The sequence below is a fragment of the Zootoca vivipara genome, chromosome 11, assembly GCF_963506605.1.
Source record: "Zootoca vivipara chromosome 11, rZooViv1.1, whole genome shotgun sequence".
Lineage (NCBI taxonomy): Eukaryota > Metazoa > Chordata > Lepidosauria > Squamata > Lacertidae > Zootoca > Zootoca vivipara.
In genome coordinates this window covers 6,927,240-6,954,256 of record NC_083286.1, presented here as the reverse complement: position 1 = coordinate 6,954,256, position 27,017 = coordinate 6,927,240, and the positions used below count along the sequence as shown (strand labels likewise).

The 27,017-nt window shown below is 41.9% G+C and overlaps 2 protein-coding genes across 4 annotated transcripts in view; both read left to right on the top strand.

The window, feature by feature from the left end:
• Positions 1 to 7,121, top strand: part of KIF27 (kinesin family member 27) — a 30,419-nt gene extending 23,298 nt beyond the window's left edge. For 2 of the 3 annotated variants that reach the window (XM_060280081.1, XM_035100090.2), the window contains exons 15-18: positions 396 to 602; positions 2,453 to 2,651; positions 3,462 to 3,620; positions 4,280 to 7,121. In XM_060280081.1, the coding sequence (XP_060136064.1) occupies positions 396 to 602; positions 2,453 to 2,651; positions 3,462 to 3,620; positions 4,280 to 4,716 (1,002 nt within the window). In that variant the 3' untranslated portion in view covers positions 4,717 to 7,121. The remainder of the gene's footprint in view (positions 1 to 395; positions 603 to 2,452; positions 2,652 to 3,461; positions 3,621 to 4,279) is intronic. The other variant, XM_060280082.1, reaches the window with a different exon arrangement.
• Positions 7,122 to 8,228: 1,107 nt separating this feature from the next.
• On the top strand, positions 8,229 to 26,550 carry GKAP1 (G kinase anchoring protein 1). The gene is made up of 12 exons (XM_035099990.2): positions 8,229 to 8,582; positions 13,137 to 13,403; positions 15,152 to 15,295; positions 15,864 to 15,941; positions 16,563 to 16,695; positions 18,710 to 18,732; positions 19,840 to 19,989; positions 22,501 to 22,602; positions 23,793 to 23,856; positions 24,133 to 24,203; positions 24,642 to 24,719; positions 26,237 to 26,550. The coding sequence occupies exons 2-12, from the start codon at positions 13,185 to 13,187 to the stop codon at positions 26,282 to 26,284; spliced, it is 1,110 nt and encodes a 369-aa protein (XP_034955881.1). The 5' UTR covers positions 8,229 to 8,582; positions 13,137 to 13,184; the 3' UTR covers positions 26,285 to 26,550.
• The last annotated feature ends 467 nt before the right edge of the window (positions 26,551 to 27,017 follow it).

Here is a 27,017-nt window from a genome sequence, read left to right as displayed (position 1 = left end):
TACTCTGGATTTCAGCGCAATCATTGTGACCTGGACACAATCTTGCATGGTGCACTCACACGTGGCAAAACAGACTAATTAATGGAAATTTTCTTCCCCAACAGCCTGCACCCAGAATTCAAAGGAAAAAAAATAAACTGAGCCAAAGAACTGGGGATTCCTTTACACAACATAATTTAAACTATATACTATATTTTTCCATTTAAAAGATTATGTTTTTTGCTTTAAAAATTTGCAAAATCTTCTATATAGCATCTAGAAAACATGGTCATATGCATGTTGTTTGCAATGTATTTTGAACATTGACAGATTTTAATGATATCATATTTCAAAACATTTCCAGTAGCCTTCTGCTGTGAATCATAATGATTTAATAATCTCTGCTCTCTTGCCAGGAGGAACATGTTTTATTTCAGCTTGAAGAAGGGATTGAAACCTTAGAAGCTGCCATTGCTTACAAGAATGAAAGTATCCAGAATCATCAGGACTCCATCAGAGCCTCCTCTCAAATTCTCACACAGAGTGAGGCCAATGTGATGGGAAAGTTGGTTTCCTTGTCTGCTACAGAGCTGAGAGCAATTCTTTTAAAGTATTTTAATAAGGTTTGTTGTTTGAACAATTTATAACCGAGAAAATTCTGAACATTCTTTCTGTTAGCATAAAATGGCTTCATGGAGAACTTTCTTTTGCTAATTAGTGATAGCTGTGAAGATATTTAATTCTGAATGGGGTGTATTTCATACACACTGTATATTCATAGCTGCCAAGTCTCCCGTTTCCCCCGAGAAATCCCCGTTTTTCCAGCTGTTCCTAGCTGAAAAAACGGATTTTTTTGTTTCCCCCCCCCCCCCCGGTTTATTCTGGCGCGGCAGCCATTTTGGAACTGGGTGGAGCAGCATAAAAAGTCACTTCTGAGCATGCTCTGCCCAGTTCCAAAATGGCGGCAGCGCTACTTCCGGTCTGCTATTTCCAGCCCGGTCCCTTATTTCTCTGACAGCAACTTGGCAGGTATGTGTATATTATGAAGCATGGGTAGGGACGTGCAGCCCTTGTTCTCTTTTCATGGCCTGGTGGTACGAACCCAGAAGAGGAAATGTGTGGTAGTGAGAAAGCAATTGAGGGTGGAAGGGGAAAGAGGGGAAGACCTCTGCAAGCGAGAGTGATGTTGCCCTGTCCTGGCAGCCCACTGTGAGCGAGGGTGAGAAATAGGGATGCCAGAAAAAAAGATAGGCCACCGTGAACTCTGGCCCTGCCCACCACCAGATGTGGCCCTTAACAGATTATCTCTGAGGCAATGTAGCCTTTGAGAGAAGAAAAGGCTCCCCGCGCCATCATAAAAGATTACCTTGCAAACTGTGAGTGATATCCATTGTGTCATAGTCAGAGTACACACATTTAAATCTATTAACTTAAGCAGTTCCACTCTGAGAATCACTAATTGGATATTGTCCTCTTGATAAATACTTGTAGCATAAAGGTAAAGGTAAAGGGACCCCTGACCATTAGGTCCAGTCGTGACCGACTCCGGGGTTGCGCGCTCATCTCGCATTATTGGCCGAGGGAGCCGGCGTATAGCTTCCAGGTCATGTGGCCAGCATGACAAAGCCGCTTCTGGCAAACCAGAGCAGCACATGGAAACGCCGTTTACCTTCCCGCTGGAGCGGTCCCTATTTATCTACTTGCACTTTGACGTGCTTTCGAACTGCTAGGTTGGCAGGAGCTGGGACCGAGTAACGGGGGCTCACCCCGTCGCAGGGATTTGAACCGCCGACCTTCTGATCAGCAAGCCCTAGACTCTGTGGTTTAACCCACAGCGCCACCTGGGTCCCATCAATAACATTATAATAAGTTTATTATTACTGTTATTTATTTGTAAATGTATTGATTCATAAGGTAAAGGTAAAGGGACCCCTGACCATTAGGTCCAGTTGTGACCGACTCTGGGGTTGCGCGCTCATCTCGCATTATTGGCCGAGGGAGCCAGCGTATAGCTTCCAGGTCATGTGGCCAGCATGACAAAGCCACTTCTGGCAAACCAGAGCAGCACATGGAAACGCCGTTTACCTTCCCGCTGTAGCGGTTCCTATTTATCTATTTGCATTTTGATGTGCTTTCGAACTGCTAGGTTGGCAGTCATAGATAAAGCCCAGTATGTTTTGTTTCTGTTTGTTTTTATTTTTGGAAGTTTCACAGTTGTGGAATCTGTGATGGAGTTAATAAATTATACATGTTTCCTGAGACATTTGGACTGGATGATTCAATTGACTTTCAACTCAAGTATGGGACTTTCCATTATGTTTTTGGCTTTCCATTATATTTTTTTTCATACAATTTTTTCATTACAAATATGACCTCCATATTTCATTATTATCTTTTGAAGTGTGGTTGCCTGATTTCCATGGCCAGGCATGCTTTGATTTGGAAAAAGGAAAGGCTGTTTCTTTTTTTTTAGGTTGTCGGTCTCCGTGAGACTGAACGCAAATTGCAACTGCAGGCAGAAGAAATGGGAATGAGGGTAACGGAAAAAGAGAACGTAGTAAGAGAACTTGAATCGGCACTTGAGCATCTCATGCTTCAGTGTGACAGGCGTCTGACCCTCCAACAGAAAGAACATGAGCAAAAGATGCAATTAATATTGCTTCATTGCAAAGGTATTTTGGCTTTGAGAACTTGAAGTAACATCTGGTTAATAATGATTGTGTGAAGCAGGATATCAGTCTGATCCAGCAGGATTCCTCTACTGTTCCTGATTTTGAAATTATATCTAGTCACTACTAAAAGTGTAATTCCATCAGAAATGTTCATATGGCATGAAAGATTTTTATATTTTGCAGTCGTATGAAATTACAAATTTCACTTCAAGTATTCCATTATCACTTCACTCTCTTGCAATCCAAGGATATAATGTCCAAGAAGCTTATCCTCATCCCCACAAATTCCTACCCAGATTGTGGCAGCCAGACAATGCCTGGCCCACCAGGCATTGGATTTTATTGCAAAACATAATTGTAAGAGCAGAAGTATTGAAAGTAAACTTATCTGGGTTCCCTATTCGTACTCTAGAAGAATGCAAATGTTCAGATTTGCTTAATATTTCCCCCCATTACTCAAATAAGTCACATCTTAAACTTGTTAATGATTATCTTCCTTTGAGCTGAAGTATTAGTATTATGATTATCATTTTCTCTCTCATCCTTACAGCTTCAATTGTTTTTTCTTTCCCCCATCTCTCTCCCCCCCCCCCCCCGCTGCTAATCTCTGTTTTCATTTGTAAGAACAATACCTATCTTTCTGCTGCACTTATACTAGAGCGTGATTCCTAGATTTATACTTTTAAACTTACTGTTGCACTTCACATTTACACTTTGAGACAAATTATAAATGAGAGTTAGTATACACTATCTGCAACTCTGTTCATGCTATAAGGAAATTTGAATCTAAACTTAGTTCTGTCTTTCTAGAAGAAGATGGGGAGAGTATTGCAGAAACTTTTAAGACGCATGAAACTAAAGTCCAACAACTGGAAAGAGATTTGTTCTTCTATAAGAAAACTAGCCGTGAATTAAAGAAGAAATTAAAGGAACTGGTTGCAGAATCAATCCACCATCCTCTGACACAAAGTAAATATTAGAAGTATATTGTAATAATCTAAAACATACATAGCTGCAATGTAACTCTTACTCAGCTTGGTAGCAAAACTATTAGTCACACTGAAGTTGGATTTATTTTAACATTATCAGTATAGAGGGTATTTTAGATTTCAGGTCTCTTTAATTTTCTTAATAGCTTCCAGATCATAAAGAAACATTTTACCCCTTTAACATTTGCAGACTTGGATCATTAAGTTCCTACTCAGAAATGGAGATGAGGGAAGACATCTTTCATTGATTTTCCCCGTGCTCCCTGACTTTCCCACTGGGGGGGGGGTCTTCTGCAACAGCTTGAGAGGTGGTGTTGGGGGCTGCAGGGGAAATAGGCAAAAATAATTTCCCAGCCGTTTCCTCCAGCAGGAGCCTCTGCTAAACTACACTTCCTTCCATGAATGCAGTGAGCCCTTCTGTTTTCCAACAAGGTAACTAGGGATCTCGGTATATTTTACTCTTTTTATTTTTTTAGCTAGCGGTGTTTTTCATTTATTAATTAACACCCTCAGGGGATACTATAATAACAGCAAACAGTTGATCCAAGTTAGATTCATAACATTACAAAACAGAACAAACCATAATAGTTCCGTCAAAGCATCTAAGCCAACTGCATTTTAAAAAATATTTCTTTTTAGGTAATTGTTCCAGTGATGGGATACTGAATCGAGAAGAAGTAATTACCTTGTCAGAAGAATTCAAACGGACATCCACACCAACAGGAAAATTAAAAGAAATAAACTCCCCAAAGGGTGATTTAGGACCACAACAGAATTCATACAAATTTGAAGAGGGAGCTGCAGAAGTGGGACCCAACACATCCAACAGTCATGAAGAGCAAGCAGGAAAAGTTCACCAGGCTGCAAAATCTCACCCACAAGTGTGTTGTCCTTCTCAGGCAAGAGAGACTATGGCACAGCTTCAAGGAGTAACCCCAGTAAAACTTCCTCGCAAAGAATTGCGCTATATCCCCGCTTCTGAGCTTTCATCAAGGCGTTCAAGCCTTGCAGTTGGTATAAATTCTGTTCCTGCTGATTCTATTGAAATGCCTAGAAAATCTGACTATAATATATAATTATCCTTGTAATATTTTGAAAGCAATTACACAATTCCCTTTATTTCCAGTTTATTTCAGGCAGCTACAATATTTGAGTTATTTCTCATTGCGTGTCTCACCCTGCAGATCATTTATTGTGCCCCATAGAAATCTGAGGCCTTAATAGCACAGTGATTATATCAGGGGTTGAAAGCAAAGGACTTTTTGTCCTTAAAGAATTAATTTTATTTGTACTGATTCCTCCTTTAGAGTAACTGATGGATTTTTATTCCACGTCTTCATAATTGCATTCTTCTATACTGCAAAGAATCTTAGGGCTGGTTCACAAAATGCATTTTTAGCTGCATGAGTTATCATGATCATTCTTGAGTGCATAGTTATGAAGACAAACAATGTATAAAAGCAATCACAGTTACAGTCTTATATAGCTGTGGGGGGCGGAAATCACATTAGGTTAAATGCTGCTGACTGTATGATTGGTTATTTTTACACATTATTTGTCCATATGAACATGGTGGTGGTGACAGCCTGGAGCACTCACATGGAAAAAAGAACTCTCTTGTTATGCAACTTTGGAACTTTCTGTGGGGAGAACGTTTTTTTCCCATAATAGAAAAGAAACATTTTTATTGGCTCCAGGGAAATTACTCTCTGCTGCTAGAGCTTGCTAGAGTTATGTCATGTATCACTGAGATAGATGTAGATGTGCTGTCAGTGAACTAGGGCAAAAAAAAGTTATCCTGCTTGGAAGGCACAGCTGTGTATCTCCTAGCATGAACTACATAAGTTAGAAAACTGCTTTGTCTACTCCGCCTGGTGTAGACATAACACTTACTGTGGATAAAGGGACCAGGAGCAGTTTTGCAGCATATATACTCACTCTGCACCCCCCCCCCCCAATATGCTATATGCTTCCTATGATAATTCCCTTGACCAGTTTGTCAATACATAGGGCCATTGTTAGTTTTAGATAAAACGACTCCAGGGGCACTTCTAAATTTTTGTTTTTCTCATTGGTTCCCAAGTTGTCTATTATCTGTGCACAGGACGTGTTTTGTGCACGAAAGGTACTCCAATCCAGCAGAGGCTCCCACTGGCCGAAGACGGGTGACTTCTCCCATATTGTCCCCCAGCCTCCTGCAGTAAATTTGAAAGACGCAGAACAGTCAACTAGCAAAAACTGCCTCCACACACACACCCTTTCCATTGGCTGGAGCATCTCAAGTGGTAGTCCTTTCATTGGGCCTCTAAAATCTAACCCAATGTGTGCCTAGTTTAGAAATAAATACAGGATTGTCCCAAACTCTGTCCCTCTCCCAACAAAAGACACTTTTGACCCAGTAGTACCATAGATGCTTGCATGAGTGGGAGGTCAAAGGTGATTGGGGCAAATTCCCTTATTCCCACTGCTTTCTCATTCTTCCCATGTTGTTCCAGAGGATCCTCTAGCCTTCTGGAGCAGGGTTGGGAGACATACAAAGGGAGGAAATTACAGGGGTGAGAAGCTCTCCGGACTCTCTCAGCACCTGGATGAAACCTTTACTACTGATCTTTGGGGGTAGACTATTGTGCATTAAATATCTGTCATGAGTGTGAGTGTTCAGATGTACTTTACAGATAGTTAATTGCCATTTTTGCAAATTTGGGCACACCATTATTTGCACTTTAAAATATTGAGCACACTACACTCTGCTGGAAGAAGAGTAGTAAATTCTGGGCTTTTCACCCTCCCCTGCTCTGCCTGCCAAAAATATGACCTGGAGGGGCAGAGAACTCTGTTCAAGAGTGTAGGAGATTAATTGATGAAACCCACCTCTCTCCTCCTTTTTCCAATGGGAGCCTCCTCTGGATATTGTTCCTTTCCACAGGAGTCTGGATCCAGCCCATTGCTTTGAATTATTTATTGCTTAGGTTGCATTTTTTAAAAAACTGGATAATATCTTACACAGTTGCTATCTGCTTGTAGGCATCATTAACTTCCAGTAGTGATTCTTAAGAAGAAACCTTTCTGGTCAGGATATCATGTTTAAGATAGGCTGTGAACATGCTAAAAACCATAGTTCATCCTGCTCTGTGTCAGTGTGTCCAACTGCTTTATTTGTAAACTGCTAAAATATATTACAATTTCTCAAGACGGAAATAATTGATTTAATTGCATTTGTTACCTGTTGCTTTGTTGAATCGTGATTTGAAAGTTTTGCAAAGGGGTGTGGTCTTAAGTACAAATATTTCACTCTCTTAACTTTGTATTGTTTATGTACTTTAACCCAAATACAAACATCTTAAAACACAAAATGAAGTACAGTACAGTAAATGTTTCCTACAGTATGCAGCTTTTTAAAAAAAGATGCAGCAAAGGGGGCTGTGTGGGTTGGTCAGTTCATAACATCACCCAGCTAATCAGCACAATGAACAGCTGCTGTAATGTAATGTAATGTTTTATTTTTTATTTAAAAAAAAACCCTTAGCTTGATGCTGGAGAGGAAATGGTGCAGAGAATCTTTCAGCATGGTTCCACTGTTGAACAGTATTATCAACTAATTGCTATAAATTACAAATGTCTTAGCTTTCATAACACATACCCATATACAGTACTAAATTAATAATAATCTTTTAAAGCATGGGTTTCCAACATGGACACTATGTCTTGCTTGAGGTCTTCCATGGATGTCCATTCCTTAAAGCCTTTATGTGCTTTTCAAGGTTCATTATTAATTTTCTTGGCTCTCTTACACAGCAAAGTGTGTCCGCGGGTGGGTGCTCTTCATCTCAGGAACAGGGATAGTAACTTTAAAGGTGTTTTAATCTTATCACTGCTTTATCGAACCAATGTGGACACCACCACCTGTTCAGAAAATGTCTTAAAAGTCATTCCAGCACACAATTAGGCATGTCTAAATCAATTTCAGGGACGTAAAGGAGCACTGTTTGCCTAATAAAGTTCGTTTTTTAATTTAGCCTAGATAGATAGATAGATAGATAGATAGATAGATAGATAGATAGATAGATGGGTGAAGTGTGCATGCACAGGAAAGCTCATACCAATGACAATCTTAGTTGGTCTCTAAGGTGCTACTGGAAGGATTTTTAAAAAAAAATTTTTTTTAATCTATCTATAGATATAGATGCACACCCATATATATACTGTACTGTACAGTATTCCTTTCCGGAGAGCGCCACTAACCCTGCTTTAAAAAAAAAAAGAAATGTAAAAGAGCATATACTAAAATGATAAAAGCACAAGTGCGTAGTCAACGCCAACAGCAGAACGTCAACCACGTGTTTCCCCAGAAGAGCAACGGAACAGAACCGTTTTGACCCCGGGTGACGGGACCTGCCCCCGCCCACGGAGCGCACTTAACGGAGGGGGGACGCAAAGAGAAAGCGGGGCCGGCAGCAGCGCACAGAAGAGAGACCCAGCAGAGACTCAGGGGTTTTTTTGGGGGGGGGGCAGCGCCCTCTCGCGTCCCCGTCACCACGTCCCGGTCTCGCAGACGTCACAAACCCGCTTTGTTGCGCATGCGCCCCCCGCCCCTTCTTCCTTCCCTCCGCGTCCCGAGACGTAAACAAACTCCGCGAGCGAGTCCGGCGCGAGAGCCTTTCCTCCTACCGCCCCTCACGCGACGCCCCGAACCGTTTCGCGGCCCCCGCCAGCTTCTCTCAGCCCCTCCGCCGTCCGTGAGGCGGCCTCCGTGGCCCCTCGCTCTCCGCACCCCTCGGGGCTCGGAAAGGCCGCCATCTCTCTCTCTCGCTCCCGCCGAGACCAGGCCTCGTCCAAGGGGGACCCGGAGCCTGCCTGCCTGCCTTGCCTTGTCTGTCTCCTTCCAGCCCCTCCGAGGAGGCTGCTGCTCGGCTGGGCTCTCGGCAGCAAGGTTCCCTCCGTGGTGGGTGGCGCCGAACGGTTTGGTTTTCTTTCCAGATACAAGCGAGAGCTGTTGGGGGGTTCAGGCGGGCGGGGGGTGAGGGTGGGGTGCTGCCCTTTGGGGGGCCATTCTGCTGAAACGAAAGAGGGGGGGGCTAAAAGTGAAACCTCACCCCACAATTTGTGATAATTACCTTAGCTTTCATTAATGTGCCTTTTTATTTTTACATGGTCTTCTCCAAAAAAGTAGGGGAAGGGTTTTTTTTTTTTTACTTCTGGGCCTGTGAATCTTGGGGTGTCTCTCAGTCATCCCTTTCTTGAATGCAGAACCCAGAATTGAACGGGATATATGGCATTTCAGGAGCACTATCCTCCACTCGTCTGTGTGGGGCAGAATTGGAAAATGAGTCCCCAAACATGAGAACTTTAAAGGGCTTAGCTTTAGCTGGGTCATGCCCCTGTTGATATGGGATAAAACTGCAGAAAGCTATTGGCATTGGTAAGTGTGTTAATGATCTGGTTCATGGATAGGCAAACTAAGGCCCGAGGACCGGATCCGGCCCAATCACCTTCGAAATCCGCCCGAGGACAGTCTGGGAATCAGCATGTTTTTACATGAGTAGAATGTGTCCTTTTATTTAAAATGCATCTCTGGGTTATTTGTGGGGCATAGGAATTCATTCATCACCCCCCCCCCAAAAAATATAGCCTTGCCCCCCACAAGGTCTGAGCGACAGTTGACCAGCCCCCTGCTGAAAAAGTTTGTTGACCCCTGATCTTGTTAAATGACATGTTTTGTTGAACCAGTTTCTGGTGGTAAGAAAGTGCAATTGTCTGAACTTTGCAGGATTGTTCTTTAGGCATATATATATATAAGTCATTTATAAGTACCGTGTTTCCCCTTTTTTAATACGTAGTCAGAAAGTAAGCCATGGCAGGGTTTTTAACCATTTGAGAGCTATAAGACATACCCCGAAAATAAGCCATACTTCCGCACCAGCTAGCAGGACCCAGCATGCCGGCCGCGACAGGAGGAGGAAGCCTGCCGGGTCGGGTCAGTGCCCGGAAGCGGCGGTGGCTGCTTTAGTGCCAATAAAGCGTGCAGCAGTGCCGCACGGAGCACCAGCCAGCAGGACCCAGCTCCTGCAATGCCGGCCGCGGCAGGAGGAGGAAGCCTGCGGAGTCGGGTGGGTGCCCAGAAGCGGTGGCGGCTGCAGCGCTGACAAAGCGTGAAGCAGCGCCGCACGAAGCACCAAGGGCACGAGCGGCAGGAGGAAAGAGAGAGAGGCTCGTTACTTGCGGCACTTTAAGAGAAGCAGCCAGAACCGATCTCCACATTCCGAGCCTCCCTTTTGCGCGTGCGGGCATGTTAAAGCCCCGATCACTTCACTCCCCACTTCTTCCTCGCCATCCCTCCCTTTCACGCGTTGCCTTGACCCCGCAGCCCCCCTCCCTGGCCATCTTCCCCTAAGTGCAGCGCTGCTTCGTGAGCGCTGCAGCCGCACGCTCTCTGTGTGTGCTGCAGCCGCACGCTCTCTGTGTGTGCGCGCGTCTCTTTCTTTCTCTCCCTGTGCGTCCGTCTCTCTCTGTGTGTGCGTGTGCGCGCGCGTCTCTCTCTCTCTCCCCCGTGCGTCTCTCTCTCTGTGTGTGTGTTTGTGCGCGTCTCTTTCTTTCTCTCCCCGTGCATCCGTCTCTCTGTGTGTGTGTGTGCGCGCGCGTCTCTTTCTCTCTCTCCCCCGTGCGTCTCTCTGTGTGTGTGTGCGCGCGCGCGTCTCTTTCTTTCTCTCCCTGTGCGTCCGTCTCTCTCTCTGTGTGTGTGTGCGCGCGTCTCTTTCTCTCTCTCCCCCGTGCGTCTCTCTCTCTGTGTGCGCGCGTCTCTTTCTTTCTCTTCCTGTGCGTCCGCCTGTGTGTGTGTGTGTGTGTGTGCGCGCGCGCGCGCGTCTCTCTCTCTCCCCCCCGTGCGTCTCTCTGTGTGTGTGTTTGTGCGCGTCTCTTTCTTTCTCTCCCCGTGCGTCCGTCTCTCTCTGTGTGTGTGTGCGCGCGTCTCTTTCTCTCTCCCCCCCGTGCGTCTCTCTCTGTGTGTGTGTGCGCGCGCGTCTCTTTCTTTCTCTCCCTGTGCGTCCGTCTCTCTCTGTGTGTGTGTGTGCGCGCGTCTCTTTCTCTCTCTCCCCCATGCGTCTCTCTCTCTGTGTGCGCGCGTCTCTTTCTTTCTCTTCCTGTGCGTCCGTCTGTGTGTGTGTGTGTGTGTGCGCGCGCGTCTCTCTCTCTCCCCCCCGTGCGTCTCTCTGTGTGTGTGTTTGTGCGCGTCTCTTTCTTTCTCTCCCCGTGCGTCCGTCTCTCTCTCTGTGTGTGTGCGCGCGTCTCTTTCTCTCTCTCCCCCGTGCGTCTCTGTGTGTGTGTGTGTGTGTGTGTGTGCGCGCGTCTCTTTCTTTCTCTCCCTGTGCGTGTCTCTCTCTCAGTGTGTGTGTGTGTGTGTGTGTGTGTGTGTGTGTTTGCGCGCGCGCGTCTCCCCCCCCCACAGAGAAAAGGTTCCGCTTCGGCTCGTCATTCAGCCGCGCGCGCGCGCCAGGGGCATGGGCCCAAGCCTCGTCCCCCTCGCGCTTCCCTCACAAGCATCTCAGAGCGGGACGGGTCACGGCCTCCCTCCTCATTCCTCGGCCGGCGTGAGAGAGCCCGGGGAGCAGAAGGATCCCAGGTTTAACCCCCAGGTACCCCCAAGTTTGAAATTCTGGAGAGCTGCTGCCAGCCTGGTTGACAGTAAAACCTGGATAGCACAGTAGGCTAGAGTGTGGTGTTTATAATGTGCGCGGAAGAGAGCACCGAGTGTCCTGAGCCAGTGGGACCCAGTTGTACCAGCACTTAAAAAAAAAGACACCCCCTGAAAATAAGCCACCGTGTGTTTTTTTGAGGAAAAAAAGTTATAAGACGGTGTCTTAAAAAAGGGGAAACACGGTAATTGTTTAACTTCATGTCTTGCTATGTTTACAGACATGTAAAGCATACGTATTCATTTTCATATATTTATCATTATGAAATTGTGTTTATTTAATCTATTTTATAGAGCAGTGTCTGCTCAGTATTTGTACATTAATGGGACATTCCCAGGCTACTGCAAATAAGATTGCAACCTATTTAGCATCACAGAAGGCAATTTCATCCATTTTCTAAAACATTTTGTCAAAACCTTGATTCTCATAAGTACATGCCTAAAGCAGAAGATGGAAAGTCTGTTTTAAGATCTCTGTAAACAAAGAATGCAACTGTACCTTTTGAAAAACTTGCACCTTGTTCAGAAAACATCTACATGGAATATTAGCGTTGTAGATTTTGATCCATAGTTTCTTGTTAGATAGTATTATTTGGGCCTTCTTGCATGTGGAAGAAGAGACACCCATATCATTGTTAAAAAAATGCCAAGGAGACACGAATTCATCGTATTGAATTCTTTAGAAAGCAGGGAAGATGCCTCATGCTTATTCCTCTTGATTAAAAGATCTAGGAGTTCTGTCTTTGAACCTTGGAGTTTCCAACAGTGGTGTAGCAAGATCCACTATAAACATTTCATCTGATACTTTTTCACAGTTACACTTTCATGAAATTACATAGCTCTCTTTGTTTAAAACATGTTTCTTTGATGGGAACCATAGTTCCACAGACTCCTAAACTTAATCCTTAAGAGCACATGATAGTTTCTTATAAAATCCTTGTTAATCTTCTTCTGGACTATACTGTACTTGTGTGCCAGTGTTTTCAAAAGATCAATGAGCTTCCCTTTTGCAATCCTACCTAGGAATAAAATGACAGCTACATTGTTAGTACGGTAATAGTTCCTATTGGTGACCTTTCTATCATCTGAAGTGTTTAATAAGCACAAAGTTTAGAGAGTGAATAACAGTATTATTTATTTACTTTTTCAAATTATAATAACAATGAAAAAGCAATCCTATAGTATTAAGTTATTGGGTTTTTTGCTTTATCCTATAGTATTAAGTTATTGGGTTTTTTGCTTTATTTTTATCACCATTCTTTATATTTTGCACAGAAAGTAGTATAAATTAGTCATCCAAGGCTGCTACAAGAAATTCAACAAAAACTACCAATTAAAAATACCTGAAGACATGTGCATGCACACAAAAGCTTATACCCATAACAAACTTTTAATTTATTTCAATTAAAAATAGTTATTAAAGAAGTACTTTGGGGCTTCCCTTCCTCATTCATTAAAAGTATTTCTGCTTTCTTGAAAAAATTATTACCCCGTCCCTTGAACAACTTATTCAGGGTATTGTCCAAAAAGGGGCCAGCTATTTCTGGGCCTATTAATCCTGGGCATGCTCTCAGTCACCACATTGATTAATGCACCTGGAGCTTAACGGATATGGTATTTCTAGGTTACATAACTCTGCAAAATGAATGAAAGAAAAATTTATCAAACCTGATTCAGAAAAATGTGGTGGTTTTGTTTGTGAGGTCTTTTGGTTACTATATAAAACTCTAAACTTTTTTTTTAAAAGTGATTTAATATACCAGTGCTCTTATAGTAAAATGGATCCTTATATTGCTGTTACTTATCCAGGAAGCTTCTTGAAACAGCGGCTTGCTTCTAGACGCCTCCAACATTAAAATGGCCTCTGCAGTTATTAGTTCAGTTCCTACTACGGCATCACGGTTTGCTCTTTTGCAAGTTGATAGTGGCAGTGAATCCGATTCAGAATCTGGAAAAGGAAGAAACAGTCGAAATGGTGGAAAGTCCCAAGCTTTAGGCAGCAAGTCAACCACAAATGAAAAGAAAAAAGAAAAGAGAAGAAAAAAGAAGGAACAGCAGCAGAGTGAAGCCAATGAGGTGATGTAACTGTTTCAATACTCAGTTGGGCCAGGTATACACATACATGCAAAGGAAAGGTCAAAAAGTGAAGGATCAAGAATTAAGTATACTTGAGATGTGGTGAAGATTCCAGCAGGGGTTAGAAGTGGGAAGGTGTTTAGGATCAGGTGAATCCTAAACACCTTTCTTTCAAAACTAGAATGGCATCCTAATCCAAAACGTTTATCTTTGGAAGGAGATGTTTCTGAAGAAATCTGCCCTAAGGCAGGGCAGATGTTTGAGTGCTTGTTTTCTTTTAATGTAGGTGTCTAGGTTCATAGCATATATTGGTGCATATGGTTCAGATAGGTTTAAAATAAAACAAATCCTGTTTGTGGGTGACAATGCCTATACAGTGGTACCTCTACTTACAAATTTAATGCGTTCCGAATGCACATTCATAAGTCGAAAAGAATTGTAAGTTGAATCCCATAGGAATGCATTGGGAGAAAAAATTCGTAAGTCGAAGCAACCCTATCTAAAAATTCATAAGTAGAAAAAATCCTATCTAAACCGCATCCAAGATGGCGGACGGAGCTCCGTTCGTAAGTAGAAACATTTGTAAGTAGAGGTACCACTGTATACAAATATTATTGAGTAGTATTAAGTGTTATTCAGTTTTCAAACAAATACTAAATTAGCAATACTTCTAAAACATATTATGAATTATTTAGAACTTGGAAGAGTTTCCTTTGCTTCCTTTCTTACTTGCTTCCTTTCTTACTATATTGTAGCTACTCATGATATTTGTAATGCATCCGTTGCTATGGAATTCCTGTCAGGTTATATCCAATTGTGCTAGCAAAAGCACTTGATGCAGGGCACCTGGTTTTCACTTATTGCCCCTGAAGGTTATGGGACCATGTGGAACAGTGGGATATGGCACAGGAGACTGGAATTGATGGGGAGGCTTTGTGGCAATGGGGTACCTCACTTTACCTTTTTACCCTTACATTAAGTCGCACCTCAGCTTACATAAAGCCACCATTGGCTACAACCCACCATTATTGATATTTTAAAACACCATACTTTTATTCCTATTTTGGTCCCTGCTCCTGCCAACCTAGCAGTTCGAAAGCACGTCAAAGTGCAAGTAGATAAATAGGTACCGCTCCAAGCGGAAAGGTAAATGGCGTTTCCGTGTGCTGCACTGGTTTGCCAGAAGCAGCTTTGTCATCCTGGCCACATGACCCGGAAGCTGTACGCTGGTTCCCTCGGCCAATAACGCAAGATGAGCGCCGCAACCCCAGAGTCGGTCACGACTGGACCTAATGGTCAGGGGTCCCTTTACCTTTATTCGTATTTTCAGAGAAAACTAGTCTCCAAAAGTATTGTGTCATTCAATAATTCAGTATAGTTCTGGTGGTAGGCGCAATACATAAATGAAAAAGAGATACAGACCTGCATTTGTGCTTACTAATTACAAGGGGAAGGGGAAAGGTAGAGGGCTCAGTTTGAGAATGCTGGAATGATGTGGTGAATTGTATATTTACACTTACAGTTTGGGCCCAGCTGATATTTCCTTGTTCCTCTGGCCATTTGTACACAGGGAACCTAACGTGTGTTTATTGTTCTAGCCAGTTTAGACCACCAACATTATGTGAGGGTTTCTTCTTAATCAAATCACCAGAATAATGTAAGGCACTTTAGAGCACACCTACACTGAGGTTTCAGCTTGTCACATTGTTTTATACTTTATAAAATTATTATGTTTACTGTTTTTATAGCTCAGAAATCTCGCTTTTAAGAAAATCCCTCAGAAAAGTTCCCATGGAGCTTCTTTGTCTCAGCATGAGCAAGCATTACATAATTCAGCAAGGAAAGATTCTCAGGAAGAGAACTGGCAAGAGTGGAGACAAAGAGATGAACAGGTAATTCATCAGATAAGTTATTTTAAAGTTTTAAGTGTTCGTGATTGTTCATTTTAACCGCTGCACCTGCTTTGTATGCATTAGCATTGGCAGGCATTTGGGTCAGGTTTGAAAGAAAGCTCTGTTAAACACAATAGGACTTAATTCTGCATAAATGTGCAAATTATCAGGCTATAACTTTCAGCAATCATGAGTGTGTGTTTTGAGAAAAAAGTTACATTTAGTTCATTGAGATTTATTCTCTAGTCAAGGTGCCAAATAATATCATTTGTTACCCATCCCTTCACCCTTTGGTTCTCAGTAGGTTACAACAATTAAAACACAATGTTAAAAGCAGTTTAAAACAACCAACAATCAAATAAGGTGGATCCTAAAAATATACATCTCTAGCGTCAAAAGAGGTGTGTCCTCAGCAATTTCCAGAAGCTATATAATGAAGATGCTAGATGTACCTCTTTAGGGGAGGGAGTGACTGATAAGTAACTGACATGTGATACTAAGATAGAGGGTGGTGTATGTTTGAATAAAACGCTGCCACATGGTACACTTTTCCATCTTGTTTCTTCAGTTGACTTCTGAAATGTTTGAAGCCGATCTTGAAAAAGCTTTACTTCTCAGCAAACTGGAATATGAAGAACACAAAAAGGTATTCCCTTCTCTAAGTATAATTAAAACAAAAATACAGTGGTACCTCCGGCTGTGGGCAGGATCCGTTCCGGAGCTCCGATCGAATCCCGAGGTTTTCGCAACTGGAGGGACTGCTTCTGCGCATGCGTGCATGGCAGTAGACCGCTTCTGAGCAGGTGCGCATGGTGAAACCCGGAAAAATGCTTCCGGGTTTGCCGCCCTCGCATCCTGAACGATACGCAACTGGAGGTATGCGTATCCAGAGGTACCACTGTATTCTTAACAGTGCACTTTTTATGAGCCTATGTACAGCTGTAGGGTTTTTTTGCTAGATTCAGTTGAGTTAATAGCAGATCAAGAAAATATTGCCTATAGTAATAGTAGTGGTGAAAACAGAATTATTTCTTATTTAGTTTTGTGTACAATGCTGGATGTGTGGTTTACTTGTTTAGAGAGGCCAGTTGCATATTGCATAGAAACAGGTTCAAAATACTAAGCAAGAGACTAAAATGCTTTATATTGTTTCAAAATATTTCTTTGCGTAACTTGTTTTCCCTTTGGCAGTGTTTAACCATAATGTTCTATGATTTAGCCTCTCAAATTAAGGACAGATGTATAAGGTGTTTTTTTTTCTTTACAGGAATATGAAACTGTTGAAAGTGCTTCTCCTCCATCAAAAGCTGTACACAAGAAAGAGAAAAGAAAAAATCAGCAGGGAAAAGACAAACCTCTCACTGTGTCTTTAAAAGATTTCCAGTCTGATACTAACATAGGTAAGTTTTTGAGTGCTAAATGTTTCATCAAATCATTAGGTCTCTTAAAGAGTCACAAGATGTAGACACCTGTCCGGTTAGGAATTCAGATTCAGGATTCAGACTTCACTTCCATCGCCAACAGTGTGAGTGGGGGGACTTTTGCCAATTTCCCCTTTGTACCCTCAGATATATTCCAGAGTATTGGGAGATTAATTGAAACAATCTGAGAAGTGTTTGTGTCCTGGAGGTGGGTGGAGAATTGGCAAAATATGCTTCTTCCCCTTTGGTTAGTGAGATCTCTCTGCTTAATCAGAAGTCTCCCATGGACAGAATGCCTGTACAAAGAGCTAAAGTCTTAATGAAACTTTACACTGCTTTGATCTTTTACCTTTAAATACTGCTGAGAGAAGGATATAGTAGAATCGGCATAGTTGGACTCTCTCCTTCTATTCCCCAGAAAAGGTGGTCCAGCAGGACAGCTAAAGCAGTTTTAGTTTTAACACCAGGCCAAAAACTACTTTGAAGAACCTCTAAATTGGTTTCATCCCAGAAAACCAGGGGCCATTTTACAAATCACACACTTGATCACACTTTGTGGCAAATTTGATACTGGGTTGCAGTAGTTTAGTTTCTGGTGGGTCAAGTGGTGCCTTGTTGCTAGATTTATAAATCTGGCAAAACAGAATACAAGGAATTTAAAGTATGAATGGAAATTTTAGCTTAGACTTAGAGAATCTTATTTTATAATTTAGCAGAGTATGGCTGTCATGCCAGGGCCCTAGAATTATCAGAATCCTTGGTTCATACCCCTGAAGGATTATGGGAGAAGGGAAAACCTCAGGTTAGGAGTTCAGAATGACTCCTCTAAGCAGCCCTGCTCTTCCCCCCTCCCTTCTCTGTTTGATTTAATTGCCTACAGGCTGTAAAAAGAGGCCCCTGTGTTATCTGATTAGTCTGATTTATATTCATATAGCAGAATTTGTGGTATGCGGATTGGGTCAAGGAAGATCAGGAGATCCTCTTCACCTGAGTGTCTGTTGTAGATCAATTAGCCTGAGAAGAAATCAGGAGTTACCCAAAGACATTCCAAACCCCACTTAGTGCCCTAACTAAGGGACAGTTGTGAGTTATGCTCACACCTAAAAGTCATTGGCAGGCCTTAATTGATACAGCCCTTTCATTGGTTTAATCACGGAACCCCATGGGACTAAATTGGATAAGGATAGTTCCTCTGGAGTTGGAACTTTGCATTTTGCCAACAGCAGCTTGCCAAAGACCCTGTCAGCATGAGGCTGTGAGAGGGAGGGGTCCGTGGACCCGCAATGCTTTGTGTCTTCATTTCATTCTTTGAAACTCCGATGTATGCATACGTATTTAGCTAGAAAGACTATATACTTTTATTGTTTTTCTGTTTGTAACGTCCTAAGAAATGTGCACTGATTTTTAAGCTGTCTTGTTTTAAGTTTTTAAATAAACCTTGGAAAGGGAACATTGCTTTATTTCCTTTTTGTGTGTGCTTTCCTAAGGGGGGAAAGCTCTGGTCCAGTCCCTAAAGCCATTTGGTCACTTACCGATTTGATACGCTTGCTGGTGTCACGTTAAGGTGGGCCAGAGTCCTGTAAGGAATCTTTTGAACTAATTCTTCTGTAGGCTGCACGGTACAGTGGGCCTGGGTTTGAGCAAGGAAAAGCCAAACCGGATGAACTTCTGTCCGAGTCTCAAAAAGAGACCGAGAGCCTTGCACCTGGTAACAGGAGGGGGATTTCTTCTCTGGTTCCTCCCCTGGAGTGCATGGTGGGAACAGAGGGGTGGTGTCAGCTACCACTAAGATTGTTTTGACTACGCTTTGCAGGAAGGATTCCCAGCCCTCGCCTTTCTCACCAGTCCGTCCGGGAACAGGAGAGCTGGTTGAGGGGAGGGAGAGTTGGAAAATCCTGACAATGGCACTGAAATATTCCTGGATAATCAGTTTTAGGGTTTTCATTCACAAATTAAATTTAATCTGTAACTTAAATTTTTCATGTTGTTTCAGAACACATTCCCAAAAAGCAGGAGGTAAGTACCTGATCAAACAAAAATAATGCTTGAAGTATCTAATGAGGGAATTCTTTAAATGGCACCATTAATTTTTTCCACTTTCTTGGCAAGCATTAGTACATGCTCTGTCTAAATAAGTGACATGAAAATATTTTTTGTGGCTCTATTGGGGAGACTTAAGTGAACAGCAGGAACCTAGAAATTGTGAAGAAATTGTATATGAAAGATTGTGCTATTAAATTAACATTTCAACATAAGTTGTTTTAAGATTTCTCCGTGAATAATTTCTGTGGCTGCACCAAATTTTTTGCACTATATATTTTTAACAAGGAAAGTGGGCTCTTGAAAGTTCAAAATGGTCCCTTGAAAAACCTAATCAGTTCTTATTAGCTGCCTCTCTTGTACCTGTTCACAGCCTAATCTTCGGTTGTTTAGTTGCTATAATTTTTTGTTTCTAGCTTCTCTTTTGGCTTTTTGAATGACTGTGATCTCAGCTAATCATGGTCCAGGTAGTGAATGTGATGACATCATAGTACTCAGTAGTCGGTCTAAGTGTACTACATGATAACATCACTTTGGGGAAATTAAGCCTTGGCTTTACCCTCAAACTGAATGATGCAACGTTTTCTTACTGTGCTGGGAAGGCAAAGAATGAAAGCATTGTAGCAAGACAATGGTTACTTGGTTGTTTCTGAAAGACATGAATGTATTCCATGTCTTGCTGCATTACAAGGCCAGCAAATTTAGCAAGTGATTAAAATAGTATCTAAGCATTATTAAAATGATGCTAATTTTTTGCCTGATGCAATTACCAAGACCTATTGTAGGGATGGAGGGCATTTCGAAAAAAATGTATTGTAAATTGCTTTAAAGCTGAAATTTCATATTTAGATTGGGATTTCATATAAAAGGCTTAGAGCAGGCATCCCCAAACTGCGGCCCTCCAGATGTTTTGGCCTACAGCTCCCATGATCCCTAGCTAACAGGACCAGTGATCGGGGAAGATGGGAATTGTAGTCCAAAACATCTGGAGGGCCAAAGTTTGGGGATGCCTGGCTTAGAGTAATTACTTATTGTTAAGTTGCTGAATTGTTTTAATAGAGATTAATTATAGTTTCTTGGCAGGAATTGAGCTCTTCACATACTGTCTTGCATGATGGTGAATTCTTCAATAGACTGGAAGACGATGTTCACAAAATAATTACTAGGGAGAAAAGAAGAGAGCATATCACAGATAATGGAATGGATAACAGTACATCACGTGATCCCACACATGTATGTTAAATGAACATTCCTGAAAGTATACTGTACTGATTATAATAGAGGAGGTGAAATTGAGTAGCTGCTTAAAAGTGCATATAGGTATGAAAAGGCTACTAAATTTCTGACACGGAAACTGTAACTTTAAGAACGGTTGCCTGAGTTTCCCTGTTTTATTCTTCCATTTTTCATTTTGTGTAGTAAGCCTCTGGCACGGATTGCCATTTTTTTTTACTTTTTATTCATCTTTTTGGCTGAAGAGTCGAGTAAAATTGGTTTAAAAAATGTGTGCCACAGGGATTGGTGTGTTTGTTCACCTACCCTAGGAGTGGAGAACCCGTGGCACACCAGATGCTGCTGAGCTACAGCTCTCACCATCCCTGGCCATTCATTGCCCATGGTTTCCAGGACTGATAATAGAAGCATGAAATTGTAGAGTTGGAAGGGACCCTGAAGGTCATCTAACCCAATCCCCTGGAATGCAAGAATCTCAACTAAAGCATCCATGACAGATGGCCATCCAACCTCTGTTTAAAAACCTCCCTTTCACATTAGTCAATTCCACCGTTGAACATCTCTTAACATCAGAAAGTTCTTCCTAATATTTAGTTGGACTCTCCTTTCTTGTAACTTGAACCCATTGGTTCAGGTTCTACACTCTGGAGCAGGAGAAAAGAAGCTTGCTCCATCTTCCCTGTGAAAGCCCTTTAGAAATTTGAAGATGGCTATCTCCTCACTCTCTTCTTATCTAGGCTAAACATACCCAACTTCCTCAGCTGTTCCTTATAAGGTTTGGTTTCCAGACCATTGGATCATTTTGGTCACCCTCCTCTGCACAGATTCCAGCTTGTCAATACCCTTCTTAAACTGTGGCACTAAGAACTAGACACACTATTCCAGGTGTGGTCTGACCAAGGCAGAATAGAGTGGTATTATTACTTCCCTTGATCCCTATTCTTCTGTTGATGCAGCCTAGAATAGCATTAGGTTTTCTTGCTGCTGCGTCACACTGTTGATTCATGTTAGGCAGGCATCCCCAAACTTCGGCCCTCCAGATGTTTTGGACTACAATTCCCATCATCCCTGACCACTGGTCCCGTTAGCTAGGGATCATGGGAGTTGTAGGCCAAAACATCTGGAGGGCCGTAAATCCTTTTCACATGTATTACTGGCAAGCCAGGTGTCCCCTGTGCAACAGGTTATTCCTGCCTAAGTACGATACATTTGTCCTTATTGAAATTTATTTTGTTAGTTTGGGCCCAGTTCTCCAATCTGTTAAAGTCATCTTGAATCCTGATTCTGTCTTCTGTAGCATTGGTTACCCCTCCCAGTTTGGTGTCATCTGCAGATTTGATGAACATCCCCTCAATTCCTACAGCACCCCACTTGTCCCCCCCCCCAGGATGACAAGGAACCATTAATGAGTACCCTTTGGGTTCAGTCAGTCAACCAGCTACAAATCCACTTCACATTTACCTCATCCAGCCCACATTTTACCAGTTTCTGCACAATAATATTATGGGGGACTTTAACAAAAGTGTTACTGAAATCAAGATATACTACATCCACAGCACCCCCCTGATTCGCTAAGCTTGTAGCTAGATCAAAAAAAGAAATTGGATTTCAACAGACATTACTTGTTTTGAGAAACCCAGGCTAGGCCTTAGTAATCACAGCATCCTTTTCTAAGTATCCCTAGACTATCTGTTTAATTATATGTTCCAGAACCTTTCCTGGCATGAGCATCAAGCGGTTCAGTAGTTAGTCATACCTCTAGTTACGTATGTTTCAGGTTGCGTACAACACGGGATATGTACGCGCCAAACCCAGAAGTAATGGAACGGGTTACTTCCGGGTTTGGTGATTCGCGCATGTGCAGACGCGCCAAATGACGTCACACACATGCGCAGAAGTGCTGAATCGTGTGGGGAGCATGCACAGATTCGGCGCTTCAGGGTGAGTACTGTTCTGGATGTGTACAGGGCTCCAGAATGGATCCCGTTCGTATCCAGAGGTACCACTACATGGGTCTTCTCCCCAACCCCTTTTTCAAGATGGGGACAAGATTTGCCTGCCTTCAGACTGCAGAGACCTCTCCTGGGAGTTGGTTGTAGTTGGCAACATGTGTAGAACCACAGGCTCCCTATACCTGCCCTCCCTGAACTCTGGACAGGTCACCTTTTAAAGCTGCTCTGAATTTCAGGGGCAGCTTATCCTCTGGGTAATGATTGAAATTTCTTTGTAGTGAAATAATTTTTGACCAACTGTAATAGCTTCCTGAATGAGGAAACATTTTGGACTAATAATCAGTGTTATGTGTCAGTTTCCATAGTATGTGACCATATAGTAAGTTCCATTGTATTTTTGAAATACTAAAAGTTTAAATTGCTAGCATTTTAAAGCATACCTATGTTCATTTGTTACTTTTGAAAATATTTTGAATGATTAAACAGTAGTTCACATCTCTTCAACTTCGTTAAGGGTGTAAAATTCATTTTACATTGTATCTCTTTTAAAAATCTGGAGGATTTTGTATTGAAAGACGGAAGAATAGAGAGACTAAAGCTGGAACTTGAGAGGAAAGATGCAGAAATCCAGCAATTAAAGAGTATAATCACTCAATGGGAGGTATGTAATGGGTTTTTTTATGCAGCATTTAATTTAAACAAATGTTTAGATTGAAAGTATTTATTATACAGTATTAGCCTTTTCAAAGCACTGCTTTTCAAAATAAAAATTACATCTATATTAGTAGGAGAGGTTGGCATCTAGATAAGGTTATTATTTCAGAAGTAAATAAAAGATTTTTACTTAGTAAAATAGGCTTATCATTTAAAGGCTTTCAGTGTACGCTATCAATCCTCCATCCCCAGCCTCAGAAAGTCCACATAATGACATAGTAATTGTAAATAAATCCTTTTTCTTACTGTTTTCTTTCATAGATATTCTTTATTCTGCCAGTTAATGCTGCTATGGGGAGAGAACTTAGTAATTATAGGTTTCTACCACGTGAGAGAGTTGGACATGTTGCATTAAAAGTCCACATTTATAAATAATTAACTACTTGTCAACAGTTTGTTAATGTTCAGAAGAATTTGGTTCAGTGGGGGGATAACCAGACTTGGGATGTGTTTACTAGAATCATAGAATCTTAAGAGTTGTAAGGGACCAAAGGGTCATCTAGTCCAACCCCCTGCAATGCAGGAATCTCAACTAAAGCATCCATGACAGATGGCCATCCACCCTCTACTTAAAAACCTCCAAAGGAGGAGAGTCCACCACCTCTCATGGGAGTCTGTTTCACTGTTGAACAGCTCCTACTGGTTTAGTTGGAATCTCCTTTCTTTTAACTTATTAGATATTTTTGTTGCATTTATGAATGTTGTCAAGAGTAATTATTTGTAGCACATTGCCCTCCCCATCTGTTTAATTGTCAGTAGGGATCAAAGAAGATTAATTGATCTTTGAAGGCAACAGCCAACCTTATATAAATGGGGCAATTTTGTGAATTTCCAGCTCAACAATATATTTCTCTTTTTCTCTGCCATCCTCTCCTCTGATTCTTGAAGCTCACCCACACATACACTTTTTTCAAAAATGGAATTTGGGGAATCTTGAATGTACTTGTGTATTATATTTTCCATTTGACCCTTAGAGATTGATCTTGAAATGTTAAGGCACCAATTCTAAATACACTTACTGGACAGTAAGTTTCAGTAAACATGGACATGCATAAGATTGCACTGTACAACTAATACTCTAATGTCCATATTGTTTAAATATGCCATTTGTAATAACTGATCTTTCAAAATGTTTAGGCAAAGTATAAGGAAGTGAAAGCACGAAATGCACAGCTGTTGAAAATGCTGCAGGAAGGAGAGAGTAAGTACTGCTTTGTTTGTTAAATACTGTATTAAAATTCTTTTTAAAAGTTCTTATGTTCCTTAAATCTATCTGCAAATTGTTTGGACAGTGCTAAGACAAATAGGGTTGTTCAGTTTTTATTTCATAGCAGCCCTGTGCAGTCTGTGACTCCTGCATGGCGGAATGCAGCCCATCAGCTATGTTTCGTGGTGCTTGAAAAATGTGCCTCTAACTATTCTCAACATCTTTAAAAATAGGAAGTCTAATCTTTTTTGTTTTGTTTTAAAACTTTAGTGAAAGATAAAGCCGAAATACTGCTTCAGGTCGATGAATCTCAGAGTATTAAGAATGAGCTGACTTTACAGGTAAACATTTCTGTAATATATTTTAAAAAGCATATTAAATCAAAATATCAGAACAACTGGGTTGGAAGAACTATGAGTAGAGTTATGTTCATGGAACCGGACCTTCCCACTGCATCCAGCTTAGATGGATTCATTTCAGTGAGTAAAAATTAGTAAGATGTAATCACATTTTTTCTCTCTTTGCAACAGCAACTTTATATAGTTTCCAGTAATTCTCAAAATATTGTGAACTTGCTGCCAGAAATGGTACATGTTGCCACATTATTTCCAGGAAAAGTTCAGGCAATAATTTTGAAACTCCGCTAATAGGCAAAATAGCACATACTGATTTTCTTTTTCATTAGTGCTGCAATAGGCATGTAACTTCATTATCTTCCAAATATCACTTTGTTAAGAGACAAGACAGTAATTGTTGAGCTTTTTATTTTGTTTTTTAAGGTTACCAGCCTTCATGCTGCACTGGAACAAGAACGATCTAAAGTGAAATTACTGCAAGCAGAGCTAACAAAATATCAGGTAACATTACTAGCTACTTCGTAAGTAAACAGAAACTCACAGAAGAAACTTTTCTTATACCCATCCCACCACTGCAGCTGCCTGTACTCTCCTAAAAAGCCTCTCCAGGAAGGTTGGAGGTCTTGAACAGTGTCAGAGAGGCAATGGGAGCTGCTAGAGGAAGGGGGACAAGAAACTTTTCCTTCAGTGAACTTCCTTAGGAGCCAAGCCTGATCGTTTATATTTACATACCAAGTTTGTGTCCATTTGCTCTAAAAGGAGCTTTTAAAGCAGACTTTACAAATATTTCCTCTGGATCCACTGTATTTAGAGAAGCTCCTTTTCTGATTTGTCGTTTAGTGATCTGCACAATTCCTCCATCACCATAATTGTTTATTACCTGTTATCTCTATTTGGCAGTTTATACACACATACACAGAGAGAGAGATGATACCTGTAGATACATATATAGATACACAAAATTACCGTATTGGTCCAAATATAAGACATTCCCGCAAATAAGCCACACCTTTAAAATTCAAGGCTTATTTGCAGGGACGGCCCGCCTCCTGGCACTATTGTCTTGAATGGGGGGCGCCCAGCGCCCCACTCCCCAAGCCGGCGCTCGGTTTTGAGCGCACTGCCCACCCACCTCCCAACACAACTGCCTCTCAGCACTACCTCTCCAAGCCGGTGCCGGGGAAGGCTTGGTAGCAGTGGGCAGGCTGCGTGCCGTTGCCCCACGCTCCTGGGCTGCTTCTGGGGAGGAGGAGCCACGCTGCTTTGCCGGTGGCCTCCACCCCTTCCCCCTTCCTTACGGCGGTTCGGGGGAGGCTTGGGAGATGTGGTTGGGACGGGCCCTGCTGTCCCACACTCCCGATGGCCCTCGTAGGCAGCTGTTTCAGCAGTGATACCGTAAGGTTGTGAATATAAGCCTCACTTTAACTTTTCACAATCAGAATTTGGGGGGGGAAAGTGTGGCTTATATTTGAGCCAATATGGTATCTATCCTATGTGAGGGAGGCATCCAGACATGGGTCACTTCCACCCAGGACAGGCAGGGTCATATAATACAGCTATGAAGACCCGGGCAGGCAGTTCTTAATTCTCCTCTCACACACATTCCTTTGTTTATGTATATGTTGTGCTTCAGTACTGCAATAAACAACAACTTGAGGATACTATAAGTCTCCTCCCTAGTATTATCCTCAGGATCCACAAGTGTATTCACTTGTTTCAGCAACAATGAGCATCCGTCTAGAGAAAGTGCTGCTTGTGGGTGATGAATCACACCTTGAGAATGGAAAGGACAAGTGATTTCTATTCCTCCTGGAAAAAAATAACCTGTGAAAAGGGAGAGAATCCACCCATTCTTTCAGGAGTGTTTCTCTCCCTTCCCAGAGGGCTCATGTGGGAAGTGGCAGTATTGAAGAGGCACAGCTAGTGCTTTCTGCAAAAGTCCTGTTTTGGGGAAATTTTTAGCATTTTTTGTTGATACTTAGGTTTTCATAACACAAGCTTTCCCCCTTCTGTTTTAGGCTGGAAGAAAAGGGAAAAGAAATACAGAGTCTGATCAGTGCAGGTGATCACATTTGTACCAAAATCAGAGCAAAAAATAAATTTGATCTTCAGGGGTTTTGCAGAAATGTATTTGTACTACTGCTTAACTATGCAGTTTTCTGGGTTTGGGAGTGAAGTTTAATTGACTAATGTTCTGAATATTCAATCTATTGCACTTCTAGTATAAAGAAGAGAAGCTGGAAACTAATGTTACAGTGATGCTCAAACCTTGTTTGTCCTAATGCTACACCTAGTTTTTCATCACTCAATAAAGTTTTTGTCATTTTTATGACCCTGGTGTGTTTAATGTTTTTAGTGTTATTGAAATTGTGGCACATTCTATATTTCTATGCCATTTCCATCCTTTGTACCTTCTGCTTTTTTACACATCCACTCAATGATGGGTGCTTGACTTGTTTAACCTAGTACTGAAGAGGGTATAATAAATAAAAGAGGGCAAAGAAGTGGTTCTGGACAAGGCCTTCTGAGGATAACATCAGACCATAGGGTCTGCAACACTGTTTTGAAGGGCTCAGTAATTATGTAATGAACTTCACCTTTAGTCCTATAAACAAGATTCCTTAAGCTAGGGTTGTCATGTGCATTTATTTGCTTTGCGTTCTCTTTTTTGCTCTTCAAGATATGGCAACCCCGTGCAGTACACTTCTTTCTAAGAAGAAATAAAACCTTTCTCCCTTGCTCCAGTCCTGCCACATTGAAAATGTCCCAGATATATTTGTGTGCAAAAAGATTATCCTA